At 34.9% G+C, this 14,048-nt stretch overlaps 1 protein-coding gene across 3 annotated transcripts in view; it reads right to left on the bottom strand.

The window, feature by feature from the left end:
* Positions 1 to 555: 555 nt before the first annotated feature.
* The window catches only part of onecut2 (one cut homeobox 2), a 35,689-nt gene continuing 22,196 nt past the window's right edge, over positions 556 to 14,048 (bottom strand). For 2 of the 3 annotated variants that reach the window (XM_066710927.1, XM_066710928.1), the window contains one exon: positions 556 to 13,990. In XM_066710927.1, the coding sequence (XP_066567024.1) occupies positions 13,704 to 13,990 (287 nt within the window). In that variant the 3' untranslated portion in view covers positions 556 to 13,703. The remainder of the gene's footprint in view (positions 13,991 to 14,048) is intronic. The other variant, XM_066710929.1, reaches the window with a different exon arrangement.

Raw genomic sequence — 14,048 nt, 5'->3', positions numbered from 1 at the left:
TGTGGAGTTGTGCAGAAATCAAACATAGCTAGGCCTCTTTAAAAGCCAGAGACAGGTATGGAATTGTATATCTTAATTCAACTACAAAAGGCAACAATGTAAGTAAAGTATTTTGGGTTTGGGTCCTACAGGTGAAGAAATGCCAACCAAACTTAAATAATAATGTATCTAAATGCTGAAGGCTTCTGTTGAAAGTGTTGGCCTATTACTCATTTATGTATCTAGATCTCAGAACAACACCTTCACAGCCTGTCAGTTGACAGAGGGTACAACAATGATTGGTACCTGACTGGACTCCTGATTGTGGGTAAAGACTGATAATTGTGTTGGCAACTAGAACATGTTATTTTTATGTAATCTTTCATTTTTAAGGTTTACCTATTGAGAGAAAAAAAAGGCCATATAGCTGCTATATATTAGATGAAAGTGTTGTATTGCTTTCCAACTACTACATTTTGTGTGAAAAGTGTGCTAGTTGATGCGTGTCTTTCTTCCCCAGAAGAATTGATTTGTGTGTAATCCTTTCCCAGAATAACATGGAGCCGACGACATTGTTTAATGAGAATGAATCAAAGCCGTTTATTTGATATTAATTGCAGAATATACAGCACTACCATTTGATGATAGTGGGAATAAAAATGAAATAAGAAAATAACAGAAAAACTTCAGCATGATGCAGACAAAACACTAATGCGTGCGCAATGTAGAGCATTATGTTTAACAGCAAATATAAAACAGTACACAAACACACAACTGAATATTTTGAAAAAGGACTGGGATGTTCTGCAAAGGTTTTAAAGTGCCCAATACATCAACAACTTTAACAATATTAAAAGCTCCAATGTATGCAGTAGTTGAAACATGTAACACTGATACAGCAAGTTGTAACTCCATTATTTTATTTCACGTTTTTTCTTTTTTTTTTCCTTTTTCCTTTTTTTTTTTTAACACAGCTAATAATATTGCACGGGTTAGAGGCGCAAATACTAATTGGAAATCCTACCTGGTTGTAGGGTTCATACACAGAGCTTTTGAAATAATGCAAACCCAATGTGCACTCTATATGCTCAAATTGAAAGGAAAGTGTTCTACTAAAACACATGCAAGCATATGTGTGTATATATATATATATATATATATATATATATATATATGCCGTTGTAAAGAATCATCAATCAGTTGTGTAAATATTTCAGTAGTAATTTAATTTTGTTTCACAGCTTAAGAGCTACACATTCATCCAAGTTATGCTAGTACACATGGCTGCACTGCTAATCTCCCCAGTTTCACTCCTTCAGGGAAAGCCCAGTGCTTACACATTTAACAAGCTAGCTTTGTTTTATGGCATGTGAAGTAAATTAACTGTTTTTGCCTCTGTTAACCTTTGTTTTTGTATAGGATGTGCTGTATACAGTGAAATTATTTTGGTAATTCATTAGGCATATTTAACTGAAGCTTTTGCCAATGAAGAGGCTATTTTTTCTGGCCTTTTGAAAAACTTGTAAAAAAACAAAAAACATAAATCTCTTACAACAGATCAGTGTTTCTGTTCACTCCTTAATAATTTAATCTTTTATCTGTTTTGTTTACACCTGAAAACATGTTTTTTATTTTTGTATTTTACATTTAACTTCTGAACCAGTTGTAGCAAGATGTGCATTTTAGAAAACAAAACGCCTGTCCATCATTAATTGAAAACGGGAAACAAATGTGGCTGGCCACGTACAGATAATATACACCGTAGGCAACAAAAAGCTTGCAGGCACAGTGCATTATATAGGTTACAAAGTAAATGTTTCCCCTGTGGAGTACTGAATGCTGTGTTAAAGGGTACTCCAAAACCACATTGCTTTTTACAGGTTTGAAACAGACATATCCATTTGATGAAACAGCCTTTTTGACGTTCACAAAATCTGCCTTGCCGCTTAGACAAGGTTTCAGGCTATGCTGGGAAAATACTTTTATGCTGCTAAGCCTTGTTAAACAATTGAATTTGTTGAGACAGGTTACTTAATTTTTCCACTTTGGATACACTATTTTCGGTGAACTTCATAGACTTACTGTAGCCCGGATTTCAATTAGGGGCACTTTTTAAAGACCCACAGGAATCAGCAAGACTTCATTAGGTTGGAATATGTCTGCAATACATTATGCATGTGGAGGCCTCAAATTTGCTTAGTCATGGTCTGATCTTTACAGTAACTCATCTCAACAATGTCCAATGCTTTGTTTTTCGTGGTTCCACATTTTCCCTGGACAACTGAATTTTGCTTTGGCTATGGAAACATGATATCAAAATATACCACTGCCATATGCATATCTGTAAATATAACCTTACACACCATGTCAAACTATCTCTGTTCAGATATATAAAAATAATCACTGGGGACATTCTAGGTGATTTTGCAACGGGCAAGTAAAGAAAAGAAAGGTTTATTATCTTTGGTTTGTTCTCTGCCAGAATACAGTTTATAATTTTAGCCTATTATTATGGTCAAGTAAATCCATATTTTTTCTTTCTTTTTTGGCTTCCTTTTTTCTGCACAACATAGACACAAAATAATTCAATGCACACCAGACAGCCAGTATTTTACATCTCCAGTCAGATTTGTTGTTCGCTTTTTGAACACAAAACAAATAGACTGTATAGACGGTATAGAACGCTTTGTTTTGTATCAGTTTAAATACCTATATGGTGGAAGAGCAAATAAGTGGAAGATTTTCCCGCTTGTATTAAGTGGCCAACAGTGTCCAACTTTTTTTAAATTAATATTTGGTATTTCTCCCCAGTTTCAAATATCCTGTCTTTGTCTTTGGCACATAATTAGAACACCAAAAAAACAAATAAACAAACGAAAAACAAAATGAACAAAACAGAAGCAAAACTTCGGGGCCACAATGTTGTCTTTAGGTATAGCTAGTTTGTTGGTCTTTTGCGTGTCAGAAACTGGACTGAAATGACTTGGGTTTCATAGGCTAAATCATGTAAGGGCAAATGGCTCAGGTCATGATGATTGGGATAAGAAAAGATGGGCATGTAAATACCATTCCTATGTGCTTAATAATAAAAGTAATCTTGCAGGCATGTAGAGTCAGTTAAGATGCTAGAATTGTTTATAAATACCCTGTGATTGACAGCTAAACGATGCCTGTTTCATACAGGAACTCAACCATTGTAAGCACGATTCTTTGGCTAAGAGGTATCTCAAAGTATTAATAGGAAAGAATAAAGCTTCTATATAACTGATATTTAAATGTTAATTAACAATTTTCAACTTGCATATTATGTAAAAAGTCTTCATAATTGTTATTAATAATAATAATAATAATAAACAAATATTTCAGATGGTTTTGTTGGATACAAGATCATGTTACTTTGGAGTAGATCTACAAAAATATGTTTTCCTGATCCTTAACTGTGCATTAGATTGGATTGGAGCTCGACATTGAATTGAAAAATAAGAGTCGCCAACCCTGGTCCTCAGGAGCTATATGTTTTTATTTGTTTGTTTGTTATGTTTTTCTTTTCATTCAGTCTTTGCTCCCAGTTACTTCACTGAACCAATGATTGGCTTAATTAGTCAAGGTTGCTGTAAATATTTGCCACTGATTGAAGATGGCTATAAAACCTGATTTACAAGCACTTTTTAGGGCCAGGTCTAAAGACTAATTTTCTAAAGGATCCAGACACATATCCATTTAACTACAGTAAAAGACAAATAATTGTATATTGATAGATATTTAAATATACAGTTGAGGCATTGTATATATATTTGTGAATCAATATATATATATATATATATATATATATATATATATATATAGTTATGATTGTATTTGAATTAATCATTTATGATTTAAGTTACATACTAATAATTAAATGGTGGTTGCTTTTTTACTTTAAGGATATTTGTTTTGCTTCAGGAAAGCTTATATGCTTTACACAAACTTTTCATATTGTATTTTTCAGGATTCTTGATGTTATAAGTATTAAACTGTAGAGATGTATGTGTAAATATTTACGTCGACAGAGTGTAATAATACATCTTTAAAGCCCTTGTCGCATAAATGGTCTGTATTGACTGTATATTGACTATCAGAAGATAATCTTAACACAAATGTGCATTTTGGAATTTTTATAGATTTTAAAAACACCTTTAAACTTTTTTTTGATTGTATTTCAAAGTACATATTAAATCCACGAAAATAGATACAAAAATAAGAATATGAACTCATGTAACACTAAATGTTCCTAAACTCATATTAAATGGGGTCAGTTTAATTAGTTTCCCTGTGACTGTACCTATTAGAAGATACATTAATAAAATAGCCATGTTTGAAATGAGTATGAGTTTAGTCCAAGAAACCCAAATGTTTCAGTCTAGTGAATTCCAGATCAACATAGAAACAATAAAGTACGGTATTTTGTATGGATTTGTGTTCCCAAATTCACGAAATCCAGTTAATTACTGTGAAGGGCTGGTAATGGTGCCCGATGTTTCCCAACACTGTTAATCAATGTGAAATGTTTATTTTTGCAACAGATTTTCCTGTGCAATGAATTCAACTGTGTTTGATCTTACGGTCCAATATATACACAACCGAGCCATGCTCCTTTAACAAATAACAGGCTCCCATGCATAAATTAAGTCCATAAAAAAGGAACATAATCTATTCTTAAATTAAATAATCTTAATAATCACAATGCATTACACTGCTAATTGTTAATAGCCTCATGCATAAAATTAGGCCTATAGCACTGTTTGGCAGTTGCTAATTATAATGCTACACCTTAACACAGAACAAGTAAGACCAAGTAGGACACGTGGAAATTAACATTGTCTAAAACACAACATAGGAACAGATCTTCATCAAAATATGAAAACTGTAAACTTTGGGCTCGTTCTGCAACCGCTCCCAATCCAAAACAAAACAACCAAAACCAAACGAAAAGGGAGAAAACAAAAACAGACAAATGAAAAAACATACGACACACACCACCACCCCCCCTTCCCAAAAAAGAAAGAAAAAAGAAAAAACATACAAACAATTGTTTCTGTAAGCGCACCTCTTCAACTATTACAAAAATCACAACTTAAAATGTATAAAGCTTTTTTTTTGTTTGTTTCATAAAGTCACAGTTACCAAAAAAACAAGTGAATAATTTATTACATACGCTATAATAACATTACCCTAAACACTAGAATCTATGAGGTATATCTGAGAAAATTCGGTAAGGAATGCACGGTCTGCACTGGTTACATGCCACAATTCTTTTATTTAAAGCTTTGCAACCATTAGGAGAAGGAGATAGAAGGAAAATTAAGTTTTAAAAAGCCTTTGGTATCGTAAGTTTCTCTTTGTTCTTTGCGTGATTGCATTGCAAAGCACCACAGTACTGGATCCACCACAGTCACACAACATGGTGGCCCATTTGACGCTGAGGTATTCACAGGAATAAAAAGCACAGAGAGGTCTAGACTTGAAAAAACGTCGCTTTGGTTCAAGCAAGGCACTCGTCCCGTGGTTATCTCATACTTTGCAACTAAAGCGTTTTCTAGTTCATGTGAAGCAGTAATTATTATTATTCGTAGGAGAATAATAATAATATGAATAATAATAATTCGTATTATTATTATTATCATTGTTGTTGTTATGCTTTTTTTCCAATGTCACCACTGAAAATATCCCTATGTGCTTCAGATGTTTGACTTCACCAGAATATTCTTTGGTTTTATTTTCCAACTATGCACTGAAACAAAATGCTTTTATTTTTTTTGGAGGGAGGTGAAGGGGTTCTTGGTTTTGTTTGCATTTTTATTTGAATCTACAAGAGAAAAGGGTTTATGTATGGTTCAGGTATCCATGGCCAGTTTTTGTTTTATTTCTACCTCAGTGACTATGGAAATTTGTGAAGTGTGATGATTGTTTTGGTTTTTGGACTTAAACTGACATAACTTTTTTGTATTTTGATCTTTATCAGGCACAAAAGTCCCAACAATTTATTATTTATGAATATACAAGTGATAACTCAAGAATTAACCAAGAGATTATATTGTTAAATTGGAAGAAAACATTTTTCAAACATTGCATTTATATGTAAGAAATTACAAATTAATTGTGGTTTTGGCATTGTTCCCTGCAAGACACTGAACACAAAGTAAAAAAAAATCCATTATGATGATAATGCACCTCCGAGCTTTGGTTAATCTAATTTAACTTCCTTTGGTGTACCGAACGGTTCCTGAGTAAATAATGTAAGCATTTGATCACAAACTATAGAAATGCAAATACTCACATACATAAGTAAATATAAAAGTAGTGTAGTGTTTGGAATAAATAATAATCATATATTAGCAGGGAATACACTATGCAGAAAAAAATGTTTGGAACCATTGCTAATTATTGATATATGTTTCAGTCTAAAAATAAAATGTGTATGCTTTTCACATTCACTTTGAGCTTAAAAATCTACACTTTAATTATCATGTAAAATATAATTGAGTTTTCTTTGAATAGTACAATATCAGGAATATTTTGAGAACTGAAAACGTATTGTCCTTGAGTGCTAAACATTAGATGACTGACATTTTCAGTAAGGGGTTGTTTCAGTGTCACAGTATTGGTTTTGCTGTTGCATGTTCTTAGGGATGGTTGGTATTAAAATACATCTGCTATTATTTTCCTGGTGATCAGTGATCTCGAGCACATAGGGTTGAGCATAGAAATAGAGCCCCCCCTCCCCTTTACACTTATTCTTTTCAGGGGAGGGAGCACTAATTTAGAGAAAGAATAGCGATAAATAGACAGAGAAACACAGACAGAGAAAGAGACAGAGAGAGATAGAGAAACAGAAAGAGAGATACAGGTACAGTATAAAAACAAAAGCATGGGCCAAGCGCAGACCGTACAGAGAAAAAAATCTTTGGTATCTTTGGTATCATCAACACGATTAAAATTACAAATGGAAAAAGTCAGTGAGGTAGCCTCTTTGGTTCTCACTAGAAATAGAAAGATTTTTTTACACACACAAGTCAGTCTTGGAAGCAGCTAGTTAAGGGAATTCTCTGTTTTCCTCCTACAAGTGAAGCCTTGGAGAGCCACTCAGTACTCCGGGTTATCTTTGGTGAATTGGCAACATTTCCAATAAACGTGTGTCTCCATTCAAATGAGTTGCAATATGAATCACAGATTCATTCCTTGTCCATTTGCTGAGCGGGATGCTGGGAGGGGTCTCTCAATACAATTTTAATCAATCATAGAAAACAGATGTAGTGCTCAATTCTTTTGTGATTTTTTTAAATAGATTGTTTTCATCAGAAAGAAACTTAGGATTTAAAGAATGAAAAAGAACTAGATTTCTTAAATTATATTTTTGGCAACATTTTAAATACTACAAACTACTAATCAATAAATTAAAAAAGATTACATCTTGATTTTCATTAAATACAATACTAAATAATTAAATACGTATTCTGTTGCTTTTTAAAGCAAAGTTACTAGTCATAAATTAAAGGAGAAAATGAGCACTGCATCTTTGATGCACTAACTAACATCCTTAAATACTCATAAATAATGATCAAAGCAATTACATCTAATTAAATAAGATTAAATAATTACGTATAAAAAAAACTATAATTCACGTGTTCTGACACCTTTGTCATAAATAATTAAGCTCAACAGTGTCATACAAATTAAGTTCAAAACAAAATTGTAAACCTTGGCAAACTGATTAGGGTACAGGGTTTTCAAAGGATTTTTGTTTGATTCAATTAAAGTTCAATTAGAAAAATAAAAATTACATAAATAAAATTATATATTGCAAACCCTAATAAACATAAAATAAATTTACGGAAGCATTAACACACATAAGTACTGAGAGAAGCAATGAAAACCTCGATTTCGATGTCACATCCTTGGTTGGCAGATTTTCCCAATGACCAGAGCGCTGTGAAACAGTTCATAGACAGAGGGCTCCAACCATTTCACACTAAGGCCAAATGGGAGACCCGCTGGTTTGGTCAATGAAGGATCTTTGGGTTATAAGCTTTTAAGAGAGAAAACTAAAAGATAAAGCTATTCGACCGAGTTATTTGAACAGTTTGCTCTCAACAGATGAAAAACAGGTTTTTTTTTGGTTGTTGTTATTATTGTTGTTGTGGTTGTTGTTGTAGTCATAGTTGTTGTTTTCTTGAAAGTTGAACTCATCTTGGGCGTGCCTAAAGAATCCCCCCACCCCCACCCTAATCTTTTCCCTTCGCAAGCATGAGAGTTTGGAATTGTGTACACACCTGCCATCCCTTAAAATACAGCAGGTGAGACAATCTTATCAGGTAATGTATGATCAGTCACACTGTACTACTGAAATATGACTCAGAATGAGCTCTCGTTTGATTGGGTAGGGGCCCACTTCTGAACTCCAAATGTATTAAAAAGGGGGAGAACAAGAAACACACACGCTTACACACACACACACACACACACACACACACACACACACACACACACACACACACACACACAAACCAGTATTGTCATGAATCAAGTGTCTACAGCTCTGTTAAAACACATGGGCAATATTCAGGCAATTGTCTATGCAGTGATCACACTTCAAACCCATTAAACATATATGTACACACAGATATACATACATATTTACAGATATGTAAGTGGCGGTATACTATATCACATGCATAGACAACAGCCTGTATGCTGAATATGGTAGACTGATAGAGAGGAATGTACAAAGTCTATTGTGAATAATGTTTTACAATAATCTTTCCCAGGTTATACTGAAACCCATCCTAGGACCCAGAAAATCATAATCTCAGCATTACTGCTGTATGGTTTGAGTTGTGTTTGACCCCCAGTTTTCATTCTTTCCTAGAAAAAACAAAAACAGCATAGAAAATATCAAGGGGTGAGAACTGATCTAATCCAACTGGACAAAATATCTGAAATAAACTTGTATACAAAATATTAAAGTACTTGAGATTTCTAAGCAAGGCATCTGTAGGTATTTTTCTCTCATTACACTCCAGCGCATGGCATCAAAGTATTGCAAAGTAGCTTATGTATCTTTGGTTTTAAAAGCTTGATTTTTTTTTTGGTTTGGGCTTTTATTTTTGGTTTAATGAAAAGTAGCAGAATACTTAAATAGCATTCATTTTCTAACCTACGGACCAGGTTAGACGTTACCTAACACTTTGGTTTTATTACACAATTTTAAATACAAACTTGGACTACATTTTAACCTTTTGAATGTAGACAACAGGATGGAGTTCGGACTCAGATTCTGGGGAGACACGCGTAGACTAGCTGATTGAAGATTGGTTAATATACTAATACTGACAGAATGATGCTATCAGAAATTCCTAACTAGTTATTTTATTAGATAAATATATTCATATTCCAATAATATGGGAACCTTTACATAAATGTGTAATTATTTTGATGTTACTACACATATAACTAAGAGTAAGTAAAATAAGGGAGTGCAGCACTGTAAATACACAGCATGCACAGTTATATTATTGTTAGATGACAATTTACAATTATTAATAATATTATTATTATCCAGTAATCCATTCATCAATCCATTTTTGTTAAGCGTGTCATTCAAATTCATGGTGAGCTGGTGCCACACCATTATTATTATTATTATTATTATTATTATTATTATTATTATTTATTGTTTTTCTTTTATTTAATTAGTAATCTTAATTCTGAGCTTTTCATCTGTGTGTAACTGCCTGGCATGTTCCCGTTTCTCTTTTGCCTAGGTATGGTCTCTGGAACTGTTAGTTGTGCTCAGGTTAAAACAGTAAATTGATTATTATAGATGATAAATTGTGAATATATACTTAAAAAACTATTAAGAAACTGGCCTCCCTTCAGTCTTCTAGGGTTTACTATTTGGTTACACTCGGTAGAATACATTCTTGTAACCAGTAATGTAACCCTATATTTTCTATCATGAATGTTCCATAGGAATTGACTCACAATTAAATGATCAAGGGCAAGATTCCTTCATCTCCAATATTGTTTGGGGGAATTGCCATTTGTATTTGGAGCATATATGGTAGGTAGGCCTTAAACCCTTTTATAAGCAAAAATGCTCAACTAAGGTTAAATTAGCTTTGAAGCGTCTCTGCCTCCCTGAACAAAAGGCTTGGAAAATTAGGTGTTTGATAGAATGCCTATAAAATCATTATGCAAATACACATGTAGTCACATGTAATTGAGGTGGTTTTCAAGAACATGTGTCAAGATACAACCTGTGCAACTCACTTCTGTTTCTTCACTTGTGGTATTTATGTGAGCCATGTTTTGCAGGTAGAATTTTGGATCTAGCTAATATTGCATTTTAGTAGCTACACACTATCTCTTTTGTATGCAATAACAATATAACTACAATTTGAATACTAATTGTAACATGACTAACAGAATATAATCGATTTATTATTGTCATGGATTCGAATTTGGCAAACAAAATATAATTAGAAAAAAGTAAGTTTTCAGCTTTGGGATGCTAAACATTTACTTTGTAGTTCACCTAAGAGTATTGCATTTAGTTTCTGTCTTTGGTATTGAGGGCGTTGCTACTCTCCTGCTGCATTCTGTTTAATCACGAAACAGTTAAACAAATTCAACATTCAAGCACATTCTTCTAGCGAGTCTGGGGAGAAGAGGGAAAATAAGGACAGTGTGAACAATACAGAGGTAGGAATTGCTTGGTGATGAGTGCAAAAAGGGAATGAACTAAGAATCAGCTTTCAGGAAAATCACATTTCCTGGCTTCTGATCAGGGCCTATGTGCACCAGTCATATGTCCACAGGTGTTCAACACTTGGAGGAAGCTTAAACCAAACTCTATGATGTCAGTCAGATGAGTGATCGACTTTCTAAATTCCAAAATCCCATGCTTGGAACACGAAAAGTAACCCTTTAAAAAATATATCTATAACTTAATTTGAATTGTATCCTTTTCACTGGAAAGGATAGTCAAAACAATGTACCTGTAAAAAGATCGGACCATGCATTAACAGAAACAGAAAACAAAAAATAAAACTGCTTTAGGAATATCCATGAATCTTTGGTTTTGTAGCTGATGAGGTTTTTGTTGTTCTTTTCCATATTCTTGAAAAACTGCATAGGCACACGTTAAAGACAATCTTCAACTTTAAGAGACGCATAATGCTCTGTCTTAGGAAGCAGCTGCCGCCGTGGCATAGCTTCCGTACGTGTTTTACCCTTTGTTGTAATCTGCTTCCTTTGAAAATGTCTGAGGCGTCCAGCGAAACAAAGCTCGTTTTCCGATCTCCTGACATCCGTCTTCATCTTTCATTTTCATCATCGTCGTCATTATTATTTTTTTCTTCTTCTTTATAACAGTTTGTTGCAGAACAATTAGGTGCAGAAAAAAGTTTCTTTGGTTTCGATTTGTCAATAAATAGAAAAAGTCTAAGTGTCCGTAAAGAGTCCTTAAAGCCTTTAGCTTGCTTCTGAACACGACAGACGCGTTCCTGGGATGGGCTGTTTACTGGCAATAATCGGTACCTCCTGTTTCCTTTGTCAACGCGTGACATTGTGTGGTCAGTTGTGAAAAGACTGTGTATGTTAAGAGGGGCATATTGAGCTGGTGGAGAGACTCCCATTCTGAGCTTTTAATTGTAGGGTTTTCATTTTCATTGGTGTTAAAATCAAGTCAATCAAGGCAATTATAGCTTCTTATAAGATAGAGTGGATGTTCAGTATTTCAGGAGAATGCAGTGTCTAGAGTGCATTCTATTCACTTGTCTCAGTCAGATGAAGCAGGACTGGCATGCAGGAAAATACTGAATATCCACTTGTATTATTATTACTATTATCATCCTACTAGGCTTTTAGAAAGATTAAACTGAAAGCAATCATCTTTTTCCTTTTTTTTTTTCCTTTTTTCATTATGAACAACCTAAAAGGCTCTGCCAACTCAAGAGTAACGTAATTTCATTTGTACAGGAGGCCAGCAACATCAACTTGGTTCATACATGCATGGCCGATTGTTCCTCTCTGGATGAGAAGTCAATAGTTCTATTCAGGCTTTTGTTTAATTTGAAAAATAAATAAATACATAAATAAATAAATAAATACAAGCAGGAGAAATCTTATTCTTGTCATTAAAAATTACATTAAATTAAATAAATAATTTCTGTGTCGTATAAATAACTAGGGCTCCTGGCCTTTGCTAGTTCTAAAAATGGCTTGCCAGTTACTCTTTGTGGAAGTGAATAGATAGAAATGTGTTTTGCGCTGCTCAGTGCTGGGAGCTCCAGATTACAGCTGGGGTGTTCTTCAACCGCTTCATAGAAATGACATCCTGAGTTTTCTAATATGTGAAGAACGTTATGCACTAAACAGTCCTAGTTCTATTGCAAAAGAAATGTGCTTCAAGATTGTGCTCACATACTTTGCCAACCACTAAAAATGTTTCGAAAGCGCACTTATAGTAGTCGCCGCATGCTATTAAAGTCAATGTACGTGTTCAGGTGTGTTCCTGAATACAGGCAATACTTAAATCTGTACGATTTGTGCTTGCATACCTGCCAGTACCTGACACTGGAAATATCAACCTCTTGGGGACCTTTGGTAGGCATGGTACTTGTTTAAGCCACTTGCTCCAATCATATTGCTACATTTGTACAACTCTTGCTGCAATTTACAGCTTCTGCTTTTTTGTGTTCCAGTTCTGCGTTTCTGGGAATTTACAAGAGAATACTAATGTTTAATAAGATATATGAAGCCAATCTAGATTATGTTTGGGAGTTATGAAGGTCAAGTTTTAGCTAAACGTATGTAGAACTGACTTGCACTAGTTACTAGTAGTTTAATTCAGGAAAAGTTTGCTTGATTCAAATGAGGCGTTTGAGATTGGAGTTGAAAGTAGAGTTTATGTGCAAACCAAACCCAATAGCTACCGAATAAAAAAATGCAGGCGGTCTGGAAACAAAACCAGAATTTGGAATAAATTATATGATTTTGCACTTTCGCAGCCAAAAAGCAATATGTAGGGATTTTAAGTTAATTTGAAAGGAACACAAAGAATGTAAGAAGCTAGTTTTCAAATGCTTTAGCATTCACCATAAAAAAATAGCAACAGAACTGTATATGATCTGTATTTTTCCCCCTGATTAATACTACAGCAGTTGAGTCTGTTTTTATCATGGGGGCAGAATCCATCTAAATGCTACCAACAGGCCCATTATGAATGCTGATCATAATCACAATGGGAGTTCTTTGGTAATTAACGAGTCAGTGGAATTTAAAGCATTCCACCCCACTGAAACAGACCCTGCTCTCTGAAACATTCAAGAAAAAGGACGATCATCAGTTCAATTGGGTTAGCAGGTCTTTGCATATATTTTTAATGGTGAATGCAGGAGAGAATTCTGGTCAGCTCAGTTGTTTGCAAGTGGCTTAAATCTAGTACTCAGTGATTGTGTGTGTGTGTGTATGTGTGTGTGAGTGCGTGCGTGAGTGCGTGCGTGCAGGTATGTGTTTGTTTTGTGTGTGTAGTGGAAGATTGGATATCTCTACCTCGTTGCCAGTAAACAGCTGCCCCCCCCCCATCAAAAAAGCAAAGTTAAAAAGGTTGTTGTCGAGCGATGTGCCCCTCCCTGGCGCACTGACCCCCACTCCCTCCCACACCCACCCCCCACCCCAGATCACGCTTTGGTACAAGTGCTGGAGGCGGACGAAGCTGCCCCCGGGCTCCCTTCATCCATCCATTTGTCCAGGCTGCGCCTCCGGGCGTTCATGAAGAAATTGCTGACCGTGGTCAGCTCCAAGCCCAGCTGCTGAGAGATGGTGATCTGCATCTCTTTGGAAGGGCGCTTGTTTTCCTTGAAGATGGCGAGAAGTGTGCGGCGCTGGAGGTCAGTAAAAACCAGACGGGATTTCTTTGGTGTATTGCTCCTGTCTTTGCCTGGATCTTGCTCTTTGCGTTTGCATGCTTTTTTTCAGGGAGACAGAGAAGGGAGTAGGGGAGAGAGACAAAGAGAGAGAAGTTG

This window comes from Amia ocellicauda, chromosome 8, assembly GCF_036373705.1.
Source record: "Amia ocellicauda isolate fAmiCal2 chromosome 8, fAmiCal2.hap1, whole genome shotgun sequence".
In the NCBI taxonomy this organism is placed as follows: Eukaryota; Metazoa; Chordata; class Actinopteri; order Amiiformes; family Amiidae; genus Amia; species Amia ocellicauda.
The sequence above is the reverse complement of the archived record's forward strand: the minus strand, read 5'-3'. Positions and strand labels throughout refer to the sequence as shown.